The 26,823-nt window shown below is 34.4% G+C and overlaps 1 protein-coding gene across 1 annotated transcript in view; it reads right to left on the reverse strand.

Moving 5' to 3' along the window:
- GBE1 (1,4-alpha-glucan branching enzyme 1) overlaps positions 1-26,823 on the reverse strand; it is a 318,830-nt gene that overhangs the window by 156,303 nt on the left and 135,704 nt on the right. Inside the window, exons 4-7 of the mRNA XM_055567831.1 lie at positions 8,197-8,322; positions 6,993-7,128; positions 4,557-4,647; positions 88-297 (exon numbers count right to left, since the gene is read on the reverse strand). Of these exons, the coding sequence (XP_055423806.1) occupies positions 88-297; positions 4,557-4,647; positions 6,993-7,128; positions 8,197-8,322 (563 nt within the window). The remainder of the gene's footprint in view (positions 1-87; positions 298-4,556; positions 4,648-6,992; positions 7,129-8,196; positions 8,323-26,823) is intronic.

The raw sequence follows: 26,823 nt of genomic DNA on the forward strand, positions 1-26,823 counted from the left end.
TGACAGAGTACACATACAATGAATTTGGTAAAACTCCTTGAATTATTTTTTGAACAAATAGGACATTTCCATATTATATGTACATACCTGGCGTAGGCAAATAACCGACTATCCCATAGAAGATGAGTCCCTCTAGGTCCATAATGAAAGTAACAGGACTCAGTCCCATCAAACATATTTAGTCCATCTTCTGAATTTTTTGAGGCATGGCTGTGTACCACATCTAAGAGGACTGTAATACCCATGGAATGGGCTGTATCAACCAGTTCTTTCAGCTCTTCAGGAGTTCCATAACGGCTGAAGGTAAAAGAGACAGTAAAAACAAGATCACATCATATTTAAAGGAAACAACCAATTCTTTATTGACAATCAATTGTTTTACCAGAACAGTACCAGATACTTCAAATATGCAAATGTAGTATGATATATTAGACACAGGTCGAAGTTGCTTAATATTTGCTATCAGGCATTTTTATAAGCATTTAATAAAAAATAACCTAATAACTGTAAATTTATAACCCAATAAAAATTCACATTTTGAGTAGGCAGATAGTGAAATTCCCCTTCTGCATACTCAGAGCTTCTGATTTTCATTGCCAAGGCTAATTGGTTTAAGAGGCATGGTCATTCCTGTCTACATACCTGGCCATCCCTTTGTGTATGCATGGTTGGGGTTGTGGGGTTCTTGGAATATTTCTTTGAATATCCTTAGTGGCTTGATTGAGGCCATCTCTCCTGCACTTACTTATTCCCAGACTGGAACACCCCAAGTACCAGTGGACCCTGCCACCACCCAAGTAGGAAAGATGGGAAGTTCACATGTACATGGATTTGTGTTAAAAATGGTTTTCTAGTCTGTGAAATAGGAAACAAAACTCACTACCTAGAGGAAGGCCTTTTTGAACCTTTGTAAAGTCTCAATATTGCAGTCAATCATAGCATCAGAGCTTCCCTGATAGTTCAATTGGTAAAGAATTCTCCTGCAATGCAGGAGACCAGGGTTTGATTCCTGGTTTGGTAAGATTCGCTGGAGAAGGGAGAGGCTACCCACTCCAGTATTCTGGCCTAGAGACTTCCATGGACTGTATAGTCCATGGGGTCATAAAGAGTCAGACACAACTGAGCAACTTTCACTTCACATCATAGTATCAACTTTTGCCTTTTAAATAAGTAATCATGCTTGTGATGAATTGATTTCTCTCTTCATCATGACCTACTGCACTATCTAATTTGGTTCTTTCCAAAAGTTTTAGGGGCTTGCAAGATGGCACTAGTGGTAAAGAACCAACTTGCCAATGCTGAAGACATAAGAGATGTGGGTTTGAACCTTGGGTTGGGAAGATCCCTTGGAGAAGGAAACAGCAACCCACTCCAGTATTCTTGTCTGGAGAATCCCATGGACAGAGTAGCCTGGCAGGCTACAGTCCATGGGGTTGCAAAGAGTTGGACACGACTGAAGTGACTTAACACATACAAAAGCTTTAGATTTATGACACTCTACCCCTTACTCTTCTTATCCTAGCTACCTGGCCTCTTTTGCCACTCACTGAAAAGCAACTTCAATGAATAAACAGCCCTAAAGTTTTATTCATTCATTCATTTGTTCTACAAATACTTACTAAGCAGTCTACCGTGTGCCATAAATTTTTCTATGCTCTGTGATTCACCAGTGAACAAAATAAACATCACTGGCCTTATAGGATTTGTTTTCTAGTTGGGTGATAGGAAATAAATAAGCAAAATATGTGGAATATCAGATAGCAGTGACTGCTCAAAAGAAAAATGAAGCCAGGCCACTAGTGGGAAGGGAAGGTTTGCTATTTTAAATAAGGTCATCAGTGAAAGTTTTATGACAAAGGAAATATTTGATCGAAGATAAGAAAGAAGAAGGGAGCAAGGCATGCAAATATCTAAAGGAAGAGTGTTCAGAAATAAACAGGCATTGGAGACAGAAATGAGCATCTGAAGAAGAGCAAACACACTAGTGTGGCTGGAGTGTAATGATCAAGAAAGAGAGGACTACAGAGACTGTCCAGGACCCAGACAACATGAGGCATTATGGATCAATGTACAACATTTGGCTTTTATTTCAAAAGAGAGCTGAAAATTGTTAGAGAGTTTTGAGTGACATGAAAGTGACATGATCTGATTTTCATCTTAAACAGATGATGTTGGGTACTTTGAAGAAAGTAGTCCATGTGCAGAGGAGAAAGCCAGGAAAGGGAGAAAAGAAAATACAGAGTGACCCATTACAGAGCTAATGAAATGACTCAGGTAAGAAGTGGCAACTTGGACAGAGTGGTAGCAGTGGGAACAGGAGAAGCAGAAATATTTGAATATATTTTGAAGTTACAGGTGGCTAGTTTTCTGATAAGTAGAGTATAGTGCAGACCAAACAGGGAAAAGTCAAGTATAATGTAGTTGGCTTAAGTAACTGAAAGACAGAAATGTCATTTATTGAATTAAGGAAAATAACAGGAGAAGAAGGTTAGAAGATAAGAACAGAAATGTAGTCCGGAACAGGTTAAGTATGAGATACATATTAGATATTCCAACCTCAAATAGACACTGTTTGAAGTTCACAACAGAGGTGAGGCCTGGGGAGTTCAATTTGGCAGCTGGCATATAAAGGGCATTTAAGCCATAAGAATGAATGAGTCTTAATGAGACCCTAAAGATACTTCATTTAAATACAGAAGGGAATGGAACCAAGGGCTACGCACTAGGAGGGCTCATCTTTAGTGGTCAGAAAGAACAAAGGAAATAAAGAAGCAGCAACAAAAGATGTGAGAAAAACCATAGGAAAGTTTAATATTCTGAAAGCCAAGAAAGGAAAAAAAGTTGAAAGAAGGTACGAGTAATCAATTGTGCCAAATGCTGCTGACAGGTCAAGTAAGCTAAGAACTGATGATTGACTTAATATGTGGAAGCCATCAGTACCTTAGATAAGAGCAATTTCAGCAAAGAGGTGGAGTGCCTACTTGGAATGAGCTCAAGAAAGAAGAGAAGTGGAAGAATTAGAGACAATAAAGACAGATAACTCGTTCAAGGAGAAATCCTATAAAGAGAAACAAGTAAAGGGATCAGTATCTTTTCTCTATGTCTGGAATGCTATCTATGTACTCCCACTTCACCTTTCCCCCTAGATACACCCCCCCCTTTTTAAGATTGAAAACTGTTTATCTCTTAATCATGCTTTAAATCTCAGTTGCAACACCAGTTTAGATCTAATCTAAAGTGGTCAAACCACTGGTTCTATGCTATCAGAACAATTTTCCATCTTCTCAGATTTTATTACAAGTGGAAATCATAATATATATATGATTACTGGATTTCTGTCTAAGATCATGGCATCTGGTCCTATCACTTCATGGCAAACAGATGAGGAAAAAATGGAAACAGTGACAGACCTTATTTTCTTGGGCTCCAAAATCACTGCAGACAGTGACTGCAGCCATGAAATTAAAAGACACTTGCTCCTTGGAAGAAAAGCTGTGATAAACCTAGACAGTGTATTAACAAGCAGAGATATCACTTTGCTCACAAGGACTATACTCAAAGCTATGGCTTTTCCAGTAGTCATGGACAGATGTGAGAGTTGGACCATAAAGAAGGAAGAGTGCTGAAGAATTTATGCTTTTGAACTGTGGTGCTCAAGGAGACTCTTGAGAGTCCCTTGCAGAGCAAGAAGATCAAACAAGTTAATCCTAAAGGAAATCAGTCCTGAATATTCATTGGAAGGACTATTGCTATAGCTCCAATACTTCAGCCACCTGATGTGAAAAGTTGACTCACTGGAAAAGACCCTTTGCTGGGAAAGATTGAAGGAGAAGGAAAAGGGGACCACAGAGGATGAGATGGTTGGATGGCATTACTGAATCAAAGGACATGAGTTTGAGCAAACTCCGGAGATGGTGAAGGACAGGAAAGCCTGGTGTGCTGTAGTCCATGGGTTAACAAAGACTCAGACACTACTTAGCAACTGAACAACAACAGCTGGATTGATGTTTACATGCCACCACACTGTAAGCTCCATGAGGCAAAGTTGGACTTGAGCAACCTGTGGTCATTCAGATCAGTACCTCTCCAACTGCACAGGACCCTCTGATGTTTTTCTGCTCAGAGAGTCATATTCCTTGGATTTTAACCTGGGAAGAAGGACAGTTCTACGGGCAGTATAAATCCCACCAAGGGCCTTCTCAGTTACCTTCCTACATAACTGAGTCTCTTTCCAGAAAAGGATATGGGCTCTAGCAAGGGGCTTCACTAAGTCAGTATTTTCTGACTAAAGCTTAGCCTCCAAACATGACAATTTCAGCAGGCTAACTGAATTTTCTGTACCAGAAATCATTTCATGAAAAGCAATCTTAAAACAGGCTAGTCTCTAAGGTTTGATGAGAGAAGAATCTATGATCTTAAAAGAAAATGCTCAGATTTTATTAACTCTGTTAACCTTAAAGTAGGTCATAAGACACCATATGAAATACAGAAATTCATTCCATTTTTTAAAGTTTTTTGTTCACATAAGAAAATGGATATCATGTCCTTCATTTTACCTTGAAGCTGCAAAGAAGCTTGTGATTTGGTAACCAAAACTGGCATAGTAAGCATGTTCCATGATCGCCATCAACTGAATACAATTATATCCTGTATAAGCAAAGGTCAAATAGAGATTAAAAGCCACATATAAAAAAAGTAATAAAAAATATATATAAACACAGCCCCCTGTTTAAAAGGCATTAAGTTTCACACACAATCTAATGTCTGGTCATTTTAAAAAGTTCTACTACTTTAACTTCTTTTTTGGTCTGACCTTCTAACAGAAAATTGGACAGTTAGTTCTTGAGGGTTATAGTCTAGCTATTTGAAATGTCTTCATTTTAACAAGTAATAAATGATATGCAAATATACTCTTAATTTGGCTTTAGAATATTAAAGATGACAATCTGCATATGCTAAACTTCAGTTGCACTTGTAATATTCATTTCGAAGATTATGAAAGCCAAATAAAAGTAACTGATTGCATGCCATGTACATTATTTCACCTTTTCCTTTATATTTCTCTTATTTCTAGCCTAAGATATACCATCAAATCATTTTTTCTAAAAGGTGGCTTTTATGAAGCCAGCATTAATGCTTCCACTTTCCACTTCCATTTTCCATTTTTAGGTGTTTCTAGCACCTAAAAAATTACTCACAGTCATCCATGTGTAAACCTGTGTGCACATACACACAAGTACACACACATACATCTTTCCTTAATCTATCTGCAAATGTTTTGCTTTAACTCTAAATGAACTGGCTCAAAAAGATACGTATGTATTTTTAAAAGTTCTTAATACTTAAAAATACTTATTAATGTGTTTTTAATGTAAGCAAATAATCAGAGTAGAGTAAATTTTGGTCTTCTTAAAAAACTAAAAAATTCTTTTTCTTCAAAGAAAAATTTGGTAAAATTTTCAAATATGATTTGACTGTCTTCTGCAGTGTACATGTACATAGAAAATATTCCTATTCTGTTCTCAAAATCTAATTCATTTTAGTATAATTTCTTGTGCACATATTTTAGTACATAATTAACACTGGAACAAGTATAAATTCACATTCAGAAGTAGGGATTCATAAGTTTAAAGGACAACATAAACTCCATGATTCAGAATCTGTTGAAATGTTATTACCTTTGGCTTTGCTGTTAAAAAAGAAACAAATTAACTCTCTCAGTTTAAATATGTGTGTAAACTATTGCTCAATAATATGTCAAGTATAATACTTAATAACAAAATATAGAGTGTGTTGCTTATTTCTCCATTATGTAATAAGTATTAATCTTATGAGCAAATATCAACTTATATATTTTATTATTCATTTTATGTCATTAACCATTCTTAAACTTATTTAACAAACTCCAGGAGATGGTGAAGGACAGGGAAGTCTGGCATGCTGTAGTCCATAGGGTCGCAGAGTTGGACATGACTTAGTGACTGAACAACAACAAAATTATTTATGGCGAGAGTCGTGGACTATGAAATTTAAGCACAAAGAAAAAGAAAATGTCTGTTCTGCTGAAAGTTCTGTAAGATATAGGTCATAAACAATTTATTACAGTATGAGATGAAAGAACATGTCAAATATAACAACCTTAATATAATATCTATTAAATATAATTCTCATTAACTTCTCTATACATTTAATTAATTATGCTTTCTGGAACCTGACCTCACCATCTCAGGTAATCAAAATGCCTATATAAATGAAAACTTCATCATGCGAAACTTTCCTCTAGCCAAAATGTGGACTGCCTATTAGAAACAGACTAATTAAATGTAGTTTATCTTTCTGCCTAGCTACTGGAGCAGGTGCTAATATGCTGTGAAATGATGAGAAAAAAACCTATAAAAAGAAGATAACAGAGCATTCCCAATCAATAATCTGACACTATACTATTCACTCTCTTGTTTGTTCCCATGAGACAGGGTCTGTCATTAGACTACAATATACAAACATCTAGAACAACGTGTCTCACACAGAAAGATGCGCCATAAATATCTGGCAGATAAGTCATCCTAACAGAAGCCATATCTACAGTGACTCTGAAACAAAATGAGTTCCAGTTACTTACAAATGTAAGATCTTTTTCCCTAACAGACTAAACCAAACAGGCTATAATCAATGACCACTTAAATTGATAAAAATTCTCTTCTGCAGAAAAGTAATTATGCTTATGTATTTATCTACAATTTTGGAAGCCATCAATTCACATTACTTAAAATTGAAATTGGAATAATATCTTGAATTCTTATGTTCTATCTTTATTCCATTTCTCTTTTCTATGCTATCACTATTACAAGGCAATTTGAGAAGCCTAAAATAAAATGCATTTCTATTACATATTTAATCTCTTAACACAAAAAAGACACTTGTAATTAGCTTTTCTAATAAGAGAACAGACTCATTAAAATTTTATCTGAATAAAAATCACAGTTATTACTTACCAAGGTCTTTGATTCTTGGTAGTACATTGCATGTAAAATGTTTATAAGAAGCTATTTTTCCTTCATAGGAAGAAATTCCCACGTGAGATTCATAAATTCGTAGACCTTTTGGCTTCTTTGGTTTGGAATGTTTAAACTACAGAATATTAAAATTACATATAGAATTAGACCAAAAATGCAGATATGACACTAACCGATTAAGCATGTTAAATGAAATGAGGAATTAACTCAAACACTTTGAAACTACTTTCACATATGAAAGGCACTGTCTACCTCCATTAAATTTTCTTTTGGGAAAAAAAAATCCTTGTTAGGATCATGGTAATAGACGTATTTTAAAAGAGAAGTCATGCAATGACTTATGGCTTATCACTGAGTGAAGATATATTTTGAGCCTAAGCCTTAGAGAAAACATAAGAACTGTGAAATGCATATATAATGATTAAATGCAAAGCGTTTATCAACAAGCTTCAATAACTTAAAGGATAGAAAATTGAGCTCAAAGATACTTATAACTCTTGTCAGTAAGACAGCCTTAAAAAATTACTTCAATTAATGTGAAACAGATCGCCAGCCCAGGTTTGATGGATGAGACAGAGCGCTCAGGCCAGTGCACTGGAATGACCCTGAAGGATGGGATGAGGAGGGAGGTGGGGGGGGTGTTCAGGATGGGAACACATGTATACCCATGGCTGATTCATGTCAATGTATGGCAAAAACCAATACAATATTGTAAAGTAATTAGCCTCCAATTAAAATAAATTATTATTTTTTTAATTACTTCAATTAATACATTCATGAAAAAACATACATTCACGAGACGTCTTCATTGTTCCTAAGGACCCTGATTCTGCTTCAGACCCAGACAGTGAGAAATATTACACCACTGGAGTCTTTGATTAATTGAAATTTTATTTAAAATGTTTAAAAATCAGTATTCCTTATCAGGTAGTACACAGAGATTTACTGTTCTGCCCTACCCCTATTTCAGAAACACACGCTCAAATACAAACTCACTTTTACATTTTATTGGCTACAGATGATGGGCTCTGATATATGTATAGCAAACAGGTGCACTATGATGTAAAATATTAAATCGATGGTGAAAAGAGAAGTTGAACATGACTATAAAAGTTATAAAAGTAAAAATTAATTTTCCTAGGAATATTGGGCAAGCATTTATTTAAAGATGTGTTGTTCTCACTTTATACGAGTATTCTGGATCCCAGTGTATCCAATCATAGTTCACATTACTGCCTTCACGAGTCACATACTTCGCCCACGGTGAAATACGGTACAAGATTTCTCCACTTTTACTCCTGATAACAAGCTAAAAAGAGAACAAGAAGTTATTGCCTTAAAATACTTGCAAAAGTCTAAGCTAATGCATGATAGCCTATGAACACTGTGGCAAGGAAGGAACAGAGGAATGAGCTTAAGAATCTACACTGCCATCCAGATGTGTGACCTTAAGGATGTTAAAATTCTATGAACCTTGCTCTCCTCATCTGCCATGGTATATGATCCTTAAAGTCATTTCCAGCTTGAATATTTTATGATTCTCTGGCAATTTCCATCATTGCCAACCAACCATTATAGTAGTTAATTAAAGTAAGCATAGAGTAGATAGCAAAAAGACATGAATATTATTGCAAGCTACTGTGAATAAATCAATCAACAGAAGGAACGAATCTTACTATGTTAAAAAAAAAAGGTGATGAGTTATATCACTATCTCTTCCTTTTTTCTTTTCATAGCAATTAATGATAACATTTTCAAGAGGCTAAATGAGAAAAATGGGTTTTGATTAATAATTGCATTATGTAGACAAACACTACCTTTCAAATATTTTTTACTTTTTACTTCTTGTATACCTTATTCCAAGTATGCTTTACCATATGAAACCAAACATTTTCCTTTTTAGCCATTTATTTCTATATTTGCCAATAGTATCACTAATGCTGTCAATACAAAAAATAACAATAAAAATGCAAAGGCAATTTTTACAGAATCCACCAGTTTAGACTTAGTACTGAATATAGGACTTTGAATATATCAGCATGGTTAGACAGCAAAGTGAGCTACATGAACAGAGTTTCCAAGTGACTAGAATATAGTTTTTTAAAGCTTTTTTTAAAAATTAATTAAGCCTTCCAAAAGCAGGCAGCATGTAACAAAAAATGTTCAGATCAGGAACTGATCTAAATGCTGAGTGACCAGCACACTCTAAGCATTGAACAAAAACATATTCCTCAGTCTCCTTTAATTGAGAAAAGCTCAAGTATGCATAAATATTGGTAATTAAATATTTGTAGAATTCTTTATACTTTAGAAAGGACTTTCACAGTCATATCTCACTTGATTCCAGTGAATCTTTATAACCCAAATATTAAGTGAGATTAAATGAGCAGCCAGAGTCCCAAAGTTACCAAGTGGTAGAACTAAAAGCTGAGCAGAGCTTCTGACACTCACTTCCTTTTGCTTAACAGGCTTTCATGGCACTTCCCTCAGACACAGAAAAAGAATAAATCATGATTTAAGATGGAGGGGACAGGTGAGTGGTAAAAAGAAATGTCTAACTTACATGAGTTCAATTTTATCTCTTTAGTTATGCCTCCCACTTATTAAAGCCTATCACAGCTAAGTACTGCTATTATTCAAATAATTATCACAAAAACATAAATGAATAAGATCAACAGTGTAAAGGAGTATTTTATCTTTCAAAATGTGTTCCTTAAGTCATGTACTTTTCTAGTATAATACACACAGTGTTATACGTGAGAAAAGGCCTTTTGCTCACTCATCAATCCAGGACAGGCTATGGGAAATGAAATACCAAAAATTGGTTTTCCATGAATAGCACCCTGCCTGATCCATCCACCTATCTTTTCTCTTTTTTGCAAATGACTCTGCAATTCCCCCAAAGGTTGATCATGAATCAATTATTATTTTTCAAGGTATCTGCTGGCAGACAGAATATTTAAAACTTCAAGCAAAGAACATATAGAATTTCCTTATGCTGAATATAATTTCCACATTCTTCGGAAAATTACTTATCTTACAGTACACATGAATGTCTTTGGAGGCTACTGAGTAATAGAAGCTGGAAGGAAGATTCCTTCTATGGGTCTTCCTCACTCCTACATATTTTGCTGGATATACTAACTATATAAGGTCCTATTGATTAGAGAGGCCATTTCTCAGAACTGTGTTTGTGGCATGCAACCCTGAGGAATGAGATAATGTTTTCCATGAACACAATGGACAGGCTTCTTTAAGGCTTCTATAACAGAAGGTAAATACTTCTCAGCTATGAGGCAAACTGTGTGCATAGCATCAATATAGACCACACAGCATCATCCCTATAAGACTTGGAAGACAAGGGGAACTACTGCAAACGAGGGGAACTAGTGCAAGTCTCTGATTCAGGAGTCCTGTGTTTTCTACCAGAATCCATGAAACAGTAACAGGTTAACTCATCAGCTTGAAGGTACAACAAAATAAAATCCTATACCTAACAATGGATTATTTACTCATTCTTGAATGACTTTAATATTTTTGTTACCAAAAGTCCTATTTCTTCATTTCTATTAGTGTTTTATATTAGACATTCTTATTCATCAATTTTTATAATGTTGATGGTTGACGTGGAAACTTTCAATTATCCAATTCTTTCCTTTTTTTTTTTTAGCAATAAAAGTAGAGCCTGGATCTCTGAATGATATGTAAAACAACGCTTCCCACCAAATCTGGATCATTTTACTGTAATCATTACAGAGAAGGGAAATAAAGTTCTCAATTCTTCAGGCTCCTGAATTGAAGGGATTTCTGCTACAAAAGTTTAGGTTTTCCTAGGAAATATACTCGCTGAGAGTAGCCACCTCTCTTCACCTTTGATTTGTTATTTCTAAATTGTTGTAATAACCAACTAAGTGTATTATGAAAGTGAAAGTCGCTCAGTCCTGTTCAACTCTTTGCAACCACATGGACTATACAGTCCATTGAATTCTCCAAGCCAGAATACTGGAGAGGGTAGCATTTCTCTTCTCTAGGGGATCTTCCCAACCCAGGAATTGAACCAGGGTCTCCCGCATTGCGGGCGGATTCTTTACCAGCTGAGCCACAAGGGAAGCTCAAGAGTCTTATAGTAAATCTAAATAACTCAAACTTGAGAGACAATCCAATGGGTGAAAAATACGGCTTTTCTGGACTAAACTCTGCTCCCAAAATCTTTTCGGAGGGAGAAAGGGGAGAGATGAGTACACTTCCTGAATTTGTGCTTGCTTGAGTTCAGATTCAGATAAAAGATTTTTTAGATGAAATAAGACTTTATATCATTAATTTACAACTTCAAAATAGCACATGTTATATGGCAAATTGAAAAGAAAGAGCTAGCTTGACTGATTTTTCAACAATAAAGTCTAACAGTTGATGGACAGAAGCCTTTACTCAGTACTGCTGCTGCTGCTGCTAAGTTGCTTCAGTCATGTCCGATTCTGTGTGACCCCATAGACGGCAGCCCACCAGGCTCGCCCGTCCCTGGGATTCTCCAGGCAAGAACACTGGAGTGGGCTGCCATTTCCTTCTCCAATGCATCAAACTGCAGCCTACCAGGCTCCTCCATCCATCGGATTTTCCAGGCAAGAGTACTGGAGTGGGGTGCCATCGCTTTCTCAGTTACTCAGTACTAGCAAACTGAAAATCTCATTCACTAATAATATGAGTATAAAACAGCATGAGTATCTAAACAGCAATTTGACAAAATGACTCTAAAATTTTTTAAAAAGTAATTCTCAATGACTCAGCAGTTCTAATTATAGAAGTTTGCCCTGTGAAAATAATCAGAGAAGTGCCAAAAGAACTATATTGTTACCTATTAGTATTATATTTATTAGCAAAAAGAGAATGTTTGAATAGTGTATGCTTGTTAAAATTTATACAGTAAATTATATTGAAGGTTACAAGAAAATTCTTTCAATTTATACAAAAGAATGCATGAAAAGTGAAAAGTGAAGTCCCTCAGTCATGTCCTACCCTTTGCGACCCCATGGACTGTAGCCTACAGTCCTACCAGGGGTCCACCAGGAGTCCAGGAGTCCTACCAGGCTCCTCCACCCTTGGGATTTTCCAGACAAGAGTACTGGAGTGGGTTGCCATTTCCTTCTCCAAGGGATCTTCTCAACCCAGGGACAGAACCCAGGTCTCCCGCATTGTAGGCAGATGCTTTTACTATCTGAGCCACCAGCAAGTATCTTCCTAATGTGAATACTTACAAACTCAGAGACTAAAAACTATTTAAGAAACAGAAAAAATACTGAGATGGTTGCCTATGGATAGATAAATTAATAATAGCTTTTATTTTCCAGTTGTATCTTTCTTTATTGCTATCAATTTATTTCCTTGTAGAGCTTCTATAACCAGAAGAAAAGTATTTTGATAAGGATTGCCAATAGGTTAATTACATAATTGTGAACACATTTGTGGACTTGTGCTCAAGTTGCACATATGTGTGTGTATAAGTGTTAAAAACAAAGGTTTAAAAATTATATTAATATCATCATATATCACTCCAAAAAAATCAAATCACTTTAAAAGAATATACTAAAGAAAATAATATGATGAATGTTGTAGGGGAAATTGATAATTTATGTAATTATAATATTTTGTAACTTAGTAAACATGACATTAGACTCCATTTTCAATGAGTCAAATTATTTCATTGACATGGGAGGTTAACATCAAAAAACATTATGAAATTAAGGAGTGAATAAAATAAACTTCTACCTGAGAAAAACTCAAATTGACTTAATGAAGTATATGAAGTCAAGTTTTATTTACAAACTGACATTTAAAACTTGAATATAAAATATAAGAAATAGTTTGGTAAAATAGGGAAGAAGTAAAAATAATTATGTCTGTGTGTATATTCATTCAATCCTGGAATATCTTTTGAAATGCTTCTTGTCAAAGGATATTGTTTCTTGGAACTGGAAAATCAGTGAGATAAGATGCTTGTCAGGTGGCTAACAATTTTATATGAAAACAGAGGACGTGTTCAACCGGTTAGAAGTGTTAGTATATTCTGTAAACTGGTATTGCATGTAACTCTCAGTTTCATGACTGAATGTAGCAAATCAAGAGAAAAGGCATAGATATCAAGAAATACAATTCAATTTGCCCAGGTTATATTAGCAAAATCACAACTACATTCTATGAAGAAAATCTTTTCTTTAAAAAAAAAAAGCAGGTGAAAAGAAAAATATTATAAAGATAACTATTTAATAGAGTACAGGTCAAAGTTAAAAGAAGCAAAGTAACTTCTACTTTATGAAGCAATGAATTCTTTTAAATAACCTCATTAAATAATATCTAAAGTAATTGATATTATATGTAATATATACATATATAAGCATATAATATAAAAATATATAATTGATAACATATACATATTTCAAAAAACAAGAGGTGCAATCATACCAACATGCAATGCTAAATATCAGTGTTATATTGTATGTTTTTAAAATATGAAAAAAATATATGTAAAGAGAAAGATAAATATATAAAGGAAGAACATATAATAATTTAAAGTAACTTTTAGAACGGAGTGGGAAAAAAATAAAAAAGAGCATTAAAAAAGGAACTGTTATTGTTGTTTAGTTGCTAAGTCATGTCTGATTCTTTGTGATCCCATGGACTGTAGGTCATCATTGCTGAGCTTCACAATTGATGAGAGCCTTCCAAAAACATGAATTTGTAATATGCAGCTTTGGCTGCTAGACTACTCCCATGTAATTATTTCCAGAGGTTGAACAAAAAAGTCACTCTTTACATGATACACATAAAATTTAATGTAAGAAGAAGCTAACGGGCTATTTTTTTTTTACCCAATTCTTGATATATTTGTTTCCTTTAACTGAGATTAGACTATTTAAATAAATAATCAATTGACAATAATAATAATATTTCATTCTACGATTTCTAATTAGGAATATCTGAAACACTATCTAATATTAAAAGGCTACTTATTTTATCGTGACTTGAGTTTATATTTCAACTAATGAGAAAAGAAAGCTAAGACACTGACAAAAGTATCAAGGCAGCTTTTTAATAACATAATAATAATTATTATTATTTTTTTAGAAAATTATAATTTTCTAATAATAATAAGGTCCTCAAATATAAATGTATTATGTGGATAAACTTTTATAAAATGACATATAATACATTGGTAAAAATATATAGATTAGAATTATATATGAGCTAAAATTGACATTATCATTATTTAGATATTGAGCCTGATATGGTTACCAATAAAATTACTTTGTAATTTGACATTTTAAACATTTCCTTTTAATTTTTCTGGATATTACAGTTCATATACTTTAGAGATGTCCATCTCTGTTTCATAGCTAACAATAATTTTCAATTAAACAAATTTAAACAAACTATATGCATATAAAATTATCATAAAAAACTGTCACACCCTGTGATGTCCTTAACATCTACAATGCTCAGAGATTGAGGGAGGTAGAAAAGAGATTAAATGATTAGACTGAGTCTCTTAAGTTCTTATGTTAAGCAATACTGGACATTATACAAAATAAAAGAAACGGCAATATTCTTGCTAGCAGCTTGACAAAGAAAAGACAGAAATCAGTTGACTTTCAAAAGCAGTAATCTACTGATGAATTTTCACTGGCTCCCATTATTTACACTTCAGTTCAGTCACACAGTCATGTCTGGCTCTTTGCGATCCATGGGCTACAGCATGCCAGGCCTCCCTATCCATCACCAACTTCCAGAATTCACCCAAACTAATGTCCATTGAGTTGGTGATGCCATCCATCCATCACATCCTCTGAGGTCCCCTTCTCCTCATGACCTCAATTTTTCCTAGCATCAGGGTCTTTTCAAATGAGTCAGCTCTTCGCATCAGGTGGCCAAAGTATTGGAGTTTCAGCTTCAACATCAGTCCTTCCAATAAACACTCAGGACTGATCTCATTTAGGATGGACTGGTTGGATCTCCTTGCAGTCCAAGGGACTCTCAAGAGTCTTCTCCAACACCACAGTTCAAAAGCATCAATTCTTTGGTGCTCAGCTTTCTTCACAGTCCAACTCTCACATCCATACATGACCACTGGAAAAACCATAGCCTTGACTAGACGGACCTTTGTTGGCAAAGTAATGTCTCTGCTTTTGAATATGCTATCTGGGTTGGTCATAATTTTACTTCCAAGGAGTAAGCGTCTTTGAATTTCATAGCTGCAGTCACCATCTGCAGTGATTTTGGAGCACCGCAAAATAAAGTCTGACACTGTTTCCACTGTTTCCCCATCTATTTCCCATGAAGTGATGGGACCAGATGCTATGATCTTTGTTTTCTGAATGTTGAGCTTTAAGCCAACTTTTTCACTCTCCTCTTTCACTTTCATCAAGAGGCTCTTTAGTTCTTTACTTTCTGCCATAAGGGTGGTATCATCTGCATATCTGAGGTTATTGATATTTCTCCCGGCAGTCTTGATTCCAGCTTGTGCTTCATCCAGCCCAACGTTTTTCATGATGTACTCTGCATATAAGTTTAATAAGCAGGGTGACAATATACAGCCTTGACGTCCTCCTTTCCCCATTTGGACCCAGTCTGTTGTTCCATGTCCAGTTCTAACTGTTGCTTCCTGACCTGCATATAGATTTCTCAAGAGGCAGGTCAGGTGGCCTGGGATTCCCATCTTTTGAAGAATTTTCCACAGTTTATTATGATCCATACAGTCAAGGGCTTAGGCATAGAAAATAAAGCAGAAATATATGTTTTTCTGGAACTCTCTTGCTTTTTCAATGATCCAACAGATTTTGGCAATTTGATCTCTGGTTCCTCTGCCTTTTCTAAATCTAGCTTCAACATGTGGAAGTTGATGGTTCATGTATTGCTGAAGCCTGGCTTGGAGAATTTTGAGCATTACTTTACTAGTGTGTGAGATGAGTGCAATTGTGCGGTAGTTTGAGCATTCTTTGGCATTGCCTTTCTTTGGGATTGGAATGAAAACTGACCTTTTCCAGTTCTGTGGCCATTGCTGAGTTTTCCAAATTTGCTGGCATATTGAGTGCAGCACTTTCACAGCATCATCTTTCAGGATTTGAAATAGCTCAACTGGAATTCCATCACCTCCACCAGCTTTGTTCGTAGTGATGCTTCCTAAGGCCCACTTGACTTCACATTCCAGGATGTCTGGGTCTAGGTCAGTGATCACACCATCATGATTTTCTGGGTCACGAAGATCTTTTTTGTACAGTTCTTCTGTGTATTCTTGCCAACTCTTCTTAATATCTTCTGCTTCTGTTAGGTCCCTAGCATTTCTGTCCTTTATTGAGCCCATCTTTTCATGAAATATTCCCTTGGTATCTCTAATTTTCTTGAAGAGATCGCTAGTCTTTCCCATTCTATTGTTTCCCTCTATTTCTTTGCATTGATCTCTGAGGAAGGCTTTCTTATCTCTCCTTGCTATTCTTTGGAATTCTGCAGTCAAATGGGAATATCTTTCCTTTTCTCCTTTGCTTTTCACTTCCCTTCTTTTCACAGCTACTTGTAAAGCCTCCCCAGGCAGCCATTTTGCTTTTTTGCATTTCTTTTTCTTGGGGATTGTCTTGATTCCTGTCTCCTGTACAATGTCATGAACCTCCGGCCATAGTTCATCAGGTACTCTATAAAATCTAGTCTCTTAAATCTATTTCTCATTTCCACTGTATAGTCATAAGGGATTTTATTTAGGTCATACCTGAATGGCCTAGTGGCTTTCCCCACTTTCTTCAATTTCAGTCTGAATTTGGCAATAAGTAGTTCATGATCTGAGCTACAGTCAGCTCCCGGTCTTGTTTTTGCTGACTGTATACAGCTTCTCCATCTTTGGCTGCAAAGAATATAATCAATCTGATTTTGGTGTCGGCCATCTGATGATGGAGTCTTCTCTTGTTTTGTGGAAGAGGGTGTTTGCTATGATCAGTGCATTCTCTTGGCAAAACTCTATTAGCCTTTGCTTTTCTTCATTCTGTACTCCAAGGTCAAATGTGCCTGTTACTCCAGGTGTTTCTTGACTTCCTACTTTTGCATTTCAGTTCCCTAAGCTTTGAATAAAATTTACTTTAAAACACACCATCACAAGTCAGGGTTTTGGTTTTTTTTTCCCATTTTTAATAAGAAATAAGAAAATTTTCAAGGTTAAGTCATGTAACAATAGCTTGAGTAGGAACAGTTAAAGGATTTCTCTAATGAAAATGAAGGCACTAAAAAAAAAAAATGCCTTAAAAGAAAAGGTTAAACACACTAGCTATGAAAAAATAAATTTATAATATGACAAAAATGAGCATTAGATCAAATTGTATCAAATTGTTGCATAAAGGTTACCTATGCACAGAATAGAGACTATTTTTGACTATACCTTATAACTACTTTGCTCCTGACTTAACAGCAATTGTAGGATTACAGAGATAAAAACATTCACTTCTGTAATACTTACACCTGAGAGAAAAGAAACTGCGGAATATTGCCCAAAAGAAATAAATGAAGATCAGTAACGGTTTCTCCTAAAAACAGGTCCTTATTTAGAATGATTTAGAGAGACATATGCTCCTGTATCCATAAAAAGGAGTATTACTCCCATAGGTTTCCATCCCAGTTCCCCAGCCTTCTAGCCTAGTTAAAAATTATTACAACAATAATATATTTTTGTGTTACTGTCTTTTGCCTGAGGCAAATCTTTAAAGAAACAAACAACTAAGTAGAACTGATAAAGTGTTTGCTTCATTTCAGGTCCATTACATGAACAAAAACCTTATAAAGTGACATCACTACAAAAAGACAAAATCCAAAGGGATTATGCAAGATTTAGGAAGCTGGCATTGAAAACATCCCTGAGCAAGTGAGTATAACTACTCTTAAGAGAAAAGAATAGGAACAAAGCTGCAATGTTGTAATCTGGTAAAGATTGATTAGGTGACTTAGACTAGAAAACAAATGAATTACCCATGATATAAAAATATAGGATTTAAACTTCTAAGATGTTGGGCGATCAATACAGTAATAAAAGAAAAAAAAAAAGCCATGAAAAGGGGAAAAAAAATCAGTGAGTTTTCAGTACTGAAAAAGGTGTGCTTTAAAGAGACTCACCCACGGGCAGTGAAGGCTAGAATTCTATTAAGTAAACACAGGTATAATCTGGTATAACACCAACAAAAAATATTAAGAAGTAGTTTTAGAAGTGCTAGATGGGAGAGGTATTATCATAGGATGAGTCAAAACTCACTTTAAAATACTTCATTAAGTATAATTATAAAAATCTATATGGTGATAAGTTGAATCATTTAAAAAAAAAGAACATGATTCTTAAACAATCACTCTAAGTGCTACTGTAATGAAGTAAAATATAAAGTGTAGGGGTTGGGAGAGAATTCATTTACCACCTTAACAGAAATTTAGAAAAACTCCAGAAACTAAATATAGAATATGTAATTCTAAAAGTCATAAGATCTTTTGAGAAAACACATATACTTAAATATACATTGAGACTATCTCTAAGAATGTAACTAATGACTGCTAAATAAAGAAAACAGTTAATAATGAAAAGAATTCAGAGTAACATTTAAATATTCTCTGTAAATTAAGGTTTAATAATATGGGGTAAAACACTCTCACTCTTTCCTTCCACAAAAGTCACATATTTTGCAAAGTGCAGGTTCTATCAGAGGAAAAGCTAAAACAGGTATGTATGAATTACAAAATACACAGTACACCCATCTAATGAGCAAGTGATTAAACAGACAACAATATGAGAAACAGATAATGAGCACATGTGAGATATGAAACTCGAAATATGCATTTGGATAATTTCTTATCAACTGATAGCAACAATGGGAAAAAGTAGTGAAAAATAATATGAGTCTCCACAATGCAGTCCCCAACTGAAGTGTATTTAAATTATTAAACATAGATAGCCCCATCTTATGTAGATAGCGAAGGCACAGAACAGCAAATGAACTTTGATCTCCAAGTGTGACAAGCTCTCTGGAGAAGCAGGGAAACTCAATAAAGCACACAGGATGCCCACCTGACTTCTGCATGAGGGCTCAGACAATAATGGGCTGAACTGCAGTGACTTATGGTTCACTGTTTTCAAATGTATAAATATATACTTCATAAAATAAATATTATATGTATAAGATTGCATATCTTACACATATAATATTTATTTTACTCAAAGACTACCCTGGTAGCTCAGCTGGTAAAGAATCCACCTGAAATGCAGGAGACCTGGGTTCAATCCCTGAGTTGGGAAGATCCCCTGGAGAAGGGCATGGCAACCTACTCCAATATTCTGGCCTGGAGAATCCCCATGGACAAAGGAGCCTGGTGGGCTACAGATCACAGAGTCGCAGAGTCAGACATGACTGAGCGACTATAAGCATAGGATACATACCAAAAAAATTTTTTTTTTTTTTTCCAATCAGGAGCATACTGAGTCACTTGGGGAAATTTATGGCTTACTGGCATATTTGAAAGATGTTAAAGATGAACAGAATGAAGAGTAAAAAAAAACTTTACATTGAAGAGGATTAAAAATTAATGTTGATATTTAACATACACTTAACTGTGCCACTCAATAAAAGAATTCAACCTAAATGCAAATATTCAAATCATAAAAAGATTATATAGTATGTACATTACCATGCAAAAAAGGTCCTGTAGGTATTATTATTTGAATTCACTATTATTACTTGGCCAAAATGCAAATACTTCTATTAACTATAACTAAAAATAACACCCACCTAAACAGTAACAAAATGTGATTTTCTTCTGTTTCCTAACACATCAATAAAAGATCAAATACTGCAAATACTATTTATTAAAAATGATACTCCTAAAGAAAAATGAAAGTGTTCAAATTTCCAGATTTTATAATCATATTTAAAATCTACTATGCCCATATTGAAAGACAAAAGAATTAAAGACTGTAAAATAAATGCAAGATATTTCACAGTACATGGATACAAGAGAAAGAGAGTCTGCTAATACATTTAAAGTATTTCTAGAATCAATGTTCACATAAAGGGAGCAATCAGGGAACATGTATTTATGGACAGTTTAATTTTCTAGATACCTGTGATTCACTTTCATAAGCACTAAAAAAGAAAAAGAGAACGTTTTATAGTTATCTTTCCAACGTGTATTATACATTCCCTTGTGGCCTTAACAGAGGGAAATAAACATTTGTGGAAATTGATTTGTATATGCTGAACTGTGACATGTTTAGAATATGAACATGTCCCCTGAATTCAGTAAAGAGAGTATTAGACTTTTATATGTGTCTTTGTAAGCAGTTTGCAACCTTGGATGAATAGTTGAGAACCACCTGAGGAACATTTAAAAACAAAGATGCTCGAGTCCTAATTCTATCCATTATCACTACCCTAACCTGTCACCCTTGATTCTGATTCTGTGGCTGCAATCTAGTATCTTAGGAGATAAAAGCTAGACCTGAGAAAGCAGAAGACTAAGGAGCCACAGGGGCCAGTGTTACAATTATAAAAGCATAGATTTTTACTTTTAAAAATTTATCACCCAAGAAAGAAAACCAACACTAAAGTTATAGGGAATCTATTTTCTAAACCTTGATAATAATAAACACCTTTGCAGATGACAAAACATATTTTGCAATACAATTTGTCTCAAACTATTTTGAATTTTTATTTCTTATTCAATAATAAATTATAATTTGTTTTCATTCTTCATAGTCTAATCTCCCTAATTATTCTCAATCATTTTGTAAACTTTCAATCATGAAAGGCAACCATGCTAGCTCCAAATTTATTCATTTGTGGTCCTGAGTACACCCATGAATATTCACTGATTTATTTATCAAAAAATTTCCACTGCACTTAAGAAGACCTCATAAAAGAGTGTGGAGAATCTATTCAAGTTTCTGATCTTATCCTATAGTTTAGCCATCATTTAAAATATTTCACAATTTCTATACTATGTCTCACATATGTCTCACATATGTCTCACATATGTCTCACATATGTCTCACATAAATCATATTGCAAAATGATATTTATCATGGTTGCTTTAAATGCCATTACTAAAATTGGATGACTGTCTTTTCAATACTTTTCAATGGGATTCTTGGGAATCATATTTATAGTCTTTATTTAAAAGTTGTAGATGATATTGGCTCTTCAGTCAGTCAAATCACTTTCTGGCATTTCCCCCTATTATAGAAAGGATGGAAAGCTTACAGTCACATTTTTCACAATCCCTTGCAGCTATGTCTCTGCATCTAGTAGACACACCCAAGCAAGATCTGGAAGAAAGAAACTAATACTTCAGTTAAATCATATGGACATCAGTCATTTTGCCTAAGAACCCTGAATGATACTTAATCTAATAAAATTCTAATAAATCTACATAGGCATGAGCAGCAGAAAACTCAAAGACAACTGCTGCTGCTGCTAAGTCGCTTCAGTCGTGTCCAACTCTGTGCGACCCCATAAACGGCAGCCCACTAGGCTCCCCCGTCCCTGGGATTCTCCAGGCAAGAACACTGGAGCGGGTTGCCATTTCCTTCTCCAATGCATGAAAGTGAAAAATGAAAGTGAAGTCACCCAGTCATGTCCAGCTCTTCGCGACCCCATGGACTGAAGCCCATCAGGCTCCTCCGTCCATGGGATTTTCCAGGCGGGAGTACTGGAGTGGGGTGCCATTGCCTTCTCCTCAAAGACAACTGACATGCCACAATTAATTAGCTCATAGACTCAATTTCCATTTGTATCCCTCTATATACAATTACATATACATTCAGAATCAGCTTTTTCAGTAGAAATAATCACACAAAAAGTGTTTGCGTGGGGAAAATTCTTTTCATCCTGCATTCGGTTTTAAACTAAATTTAAAATTTAAATTTTATAAGCAGGGTTGTTATGATTATCATGCAAAAGGAAGCAGATGTTGGCAATACACAGTAGTCCTCAGAGGAAACAAAGAAAATATTGGGGGCAAGGGGAGAATACTTTGAGCCTAAACTGGGATTTGAAAAAAGTACTCCTATCATGCAAAATAAGAAAAAGATAGTTTTTTTTTTAAATAGAGCAAGAGTTTAAAAGAATACATCAAATTTGGATTATGAGATATTATAGAGTCAAAGTAAGTTTGAAAAAAGCAGTGGAGAAGCAGGCTCATATAAGAAAAAGTTGGAGGTAGAACCTGGAAAGTGGAGGCCTAAAGAATTGGAGGAGAATGGACCAGATTTCAAGATTAGATGGGTGAAAATAGAAAACTCCCAAGATAAGTCTAGAGTAACAGCGCTAGAAGACAACCAGTGTAAGTGAAAGTGTTATTCACTCAGGTGTGTCCAACTATGCAACCCCATGGACCACAGCCAGTCAGGCTCCTCTATCCATGGAATTCTCTGGGCAAGAATACTGGAGTGGGTAGCCATTTCTTTCTCCAGGGGACCTTCCTTAACCAGGGATTGAGCCTGGGTCTCCCACACTACAGGCAGATTCTTTACTATTTGAACCACCAGGGAAGCCATAGGTATGCCCAAACCTGGGCCTAAAATGACAAAAAAAAAAAAAGTGTTGAAATGAAAAAGAAAGCACCTACAGGGTTAATTCTTCAGATGTTAGAATTACTTTTGATAGAATAATTTTAAAATGAGTTCATGTCTCAGTAATAAACAGAAAGGATTGAGGCTCAGCTGAGAAACAACTATTTATGACACAGTGTATGGTTACACTAAGAAAAGACCATGCTTAAAGAATAGCTTACAACTGCTTTAATCATCAACCAAATACTTAAGACACTGACATGTACACACTGCTATATTTAAAACAGATAACCACCAAGTATCTACTGTACAGCACAGGGAACTCTACTTAATACTCCGTAACAACCTAATTGGGAAAAGAATTTAAGAATAGATACAAGTATATGTATAATTGAATCCCTTTGCTGTGTATCTGAAACTAGCACAACATTGCTAATCAACTATACTTCAATATAAAATTTAAAAAAAAAATTTAAGTATCCACAGTAAGATTTACAGGTAAGGTGTACTTTCATGTCTAACTTGCAGATTTATTTGAAAGAATGATGAAAATATTTGCATGAACAGAGGTGTGCAAAAATCACCCACTAATTAGCAGTACAAGTCATCCTGGATTATTACTTCATTATTATCATCGCTTCAAACCTCTCAACAGGACTGTAAATGTGACTTCTTAAGTTAATAAAATAGAATTAATTGGTCATCATAAACTAACAATATTTAGCATAATAATGGACTAAATCCAGTTTAATATAAATATGCATGTCAATGACATTGTTACTTCCAAAGGCAACAAACAAAAGCCATTACTTGTATATTATTCAATTTGCACTATTTCATTGAATTCTGACTTTATATATGAAATAAAGCCTGAAGGTTTTTCCCTTAAATTCAGAGGCAGTTCACAAACATGTTTCGTAATAGTAATATATATATATGCACATATATATATTGTTGTATGAACTCCATTTAGATTCTGCAGACTGAAGTAGTATTTTCAAACTTTTAGGGAAATTGATTAAATAATTACATTTTGAAAGTAATTTATGAAAATTAAGCAAACAAATGAAAACTACCAAACCAATGTTAGTCATGAGACTTTTTAAATAAGAGCCTATTTTTGACGCTTGAAAACTTTCTTTTATATAACATATATGTAGTCATCTTGGGATATGGTAATGATTAATTGAAAATCTTTAAATCTGAAGTACTTCTTCATTGTCTGTAGGCAGCACTGCAAAATAAAATCTAAGACCACATCCAGCAAGATACTCAACACCACTGAACAATTTACACAGGTAAATTCAAAGCACTTTTAAGGTTCAGTTGCAAATAGCAAAGAGGGTAAAAAACACAAATGCTATCCTAGATAATGGTAGTGAAGGTAGAACTCTGATCTTAATTCCTCAAGAAAACACAAAATTGTTATAAAACTACTTTAGTTAGAAAAAGAAACAGATTTGTGTGATACACATTGCATATTAATAAGATTTTATTTCTTTTTATAATAGTATGCCAAAGTAGAATGCTTAAATATCAGTTTCCAGCTTATATATTTATATAGCACTCTCTTCATATGTGTATGGAGTTTATTTAAGTAAGCAAAATAGTAATGTACCTTTTGAACTTTGCATGATATAGAGTGAGGGGAAAAAAGAAAACTAAGAACGAGCAGGCATAAAATAATCACAGTTTTATGTGTGTATGTGTGTTTTTTAAGCATAAAAATACAGAAAGGCAGAAAGATAAGGAGAAAGACAGTCAATAAATGCCTAGAAACAGATCAGGAAGAATACTCAAAAACTAAAACAGTGAATGGTAGGAGGAAGAGTCAGGCTGATAATTTTGAGAAGAGCTACTTTGCTGTTTTCTGTCTACATTCCTTAATTGTTGTTAAGTCTTGTTTTTGTTTTTTTTTAATGGCATTATAAATCATGTTTAATAATTTAAAAAAGGTAAAAATGACCTCTCTTAAAATAAAAATAAAAGCATTGCAATTCTCAAAACAAGGTTTCCCTGGGTTGAAACTCCTATCATATGCCCTGTACTACGTACCCAATGCTCAACAAACATATGACCATATGGATGAAAAGTGAAAGCAAAAGGGAAAAAAAGTTTAATGTTTTTTATCAATGTTCCAAAATTCCAAAGGAAAACCACTCCAAAGAAAAATACTCATTTTTATACCTATGTGTTCAGGAAATTATATAAACTGAAAATCTGTAAAGAATCAATCTTAATCAAAATGCCATGCCTTGACTTTCCAAAAGAGGGAGATAAAACTCCACTGCCACAAATGTATTAACTGGCTACATGAGTGATATATTCAAACACAACTCACCAAGTTACTGAAATAAAATAATTTTAAGAAAAAAACGTAAATTATGTGTTTATTTTAGCCTTATGATTTTAATTGCCTAAAGAGCATAGTAAAATCTATGAAAAATATCATGATCCACATAATAAAGCGGAAACTGTTCCAACTCTTTTATGGAGCTCTCAATTGGAGAATAAAAATATGACAGAAGTCTCGTGGTGGTTAAATTTTGGAAAAAAACATAGATTCACAGATGTTATGGTTACTAAAAACTATGGCCCTGATTTTTATATGAAAATAAGATTTAGTATTATTCTGAAAAACTAGAGACAGAATGCTATCCATTTTCTTCAGGGATTATTAAAAATATGAATATTAAATGCTGTACCTAGGGGTTTCCTACTGAAAACAATGCTTACAAAACTGACTTTATAAATTAAATCAGATCTTTAAAAATGCATTGCATCTTTTGGGGAAAAAAAGAATATAATCTAGTTTCTAAATTGAGAAAAAGTAATAAATGAATTAAAAGGCTCAAAACAAAAGAAATCTTTTTGCTATATTACAACTAAAGAAAAAACACCAATGAGGAAAGACGAGATAGCATCAAATCCAAAATACGAATCAACTTTATAAAAGCAATGGTATCACTTTCTGGACAAGTATTTCTAAAAAGAATGCAGAACTGTTGTAGGTTAAACATATATACATAAACATTTAAATATAAAATGCAAGCAAGCAAAAACACGTGAAAACAGGGCACCTATTTATTCAAGATGCTATTTACCATATGTATTTATTTTATCCACTTTCTATGTAATTACAGTTAAAAATAAGATGGTTTGTTTCTCTTGATCAGCATGTGGCCAAATCACCACATTTCCACACATTTAAAATCAAGTTTGAGTTAGTTGATTAACTACAGTTCTCCCAACTTCAACATAAGTCAGTATATCACAGAGGATAAAACAGAAGATAAACATCTTAGTTTGATTATTGTTTCAGTCACTTATGAGATCAAACAAGATACTTAATCTAGTCAACATCCACTTTCTTCAGCTAAAATTGGGAATAATGGTAGTATCTATACCTCATAAATAGCAACCCACTCTAGTATTCTTGCCTGGGAAATACTATGGACAGAGAAGCCTGGAGGCCAAGTTGGACAGGACTTAGTGAGTAAGCAAAAAACATACATCATAGGACTGACTGTTAAGCAAGGGTTAAAACAGAACAACGTATTCAGCAAATAAAATGCTTAAAATAGTACCTTTAATATGATGAACACTCTAACAACTTAAACTCATTAAAGGACAATATTATCTCTGGACAATATTATCAATATTATTATCTCTGGAAGACGTCAGAGTCATAAAAAAATACTACAAAAAAAATGCTAATGTTTTCCTATTCACACCTTAAGCAAGTGCAGATCATTTATTTTAAAATGAGGATTAATGAGCTGGTATTTTGTAAGCTCAGACCTTGCTAACTTGAAGAAAGGCATGACCTGGGGAAAAAACTATAACTTCCTTAAAATTCAGCTTTCCTAAATGAAGCAAGCACTTTGGACAAGGATGATCTAGAAAATTCCTTCTTGTTTGCAAATTTGAGGATGCTCATCATGAAGAGAAAACAACACTGTGTGTATAGGTACATACATATGCATATGGACAAATATAGACAGAGAGAGAACAGGATAATATAATACCAAAAAAAATATGTATATGTAAGTTCTGAGGCTGTATGAAAACTGATATTTAATCATAATGTTATTTCAATAAGGAAGGAACTTCTAAGCCATTCTAAAGAAAGAAATGAATTCGTAAAAGCAGAATACAGAAAATGGGCCATTCGAGGAAGTGAATGGAATCAAGGAGAATCCCAAAGTGGAAAAAAACAAATTCAGTTAAAGAACA

The sequence above is a fragment of the Bubalus kerabau genome, chromosome 2 (assembly GCF_029407905.1).
Source record: "Bubalus kerabau isolate K-KA32 ecotype Philippines breed swamp buffalo chromosome 2, PCC_UOA_SB_1v2, whole genome shotgun sequence".
Classification (NCBI taxonomy): Eukaryota; Metazoa; Chordata; class Mammalia; order Artiodactyla; family Bovidae; genus Bubalus; species Bubalus kerabau.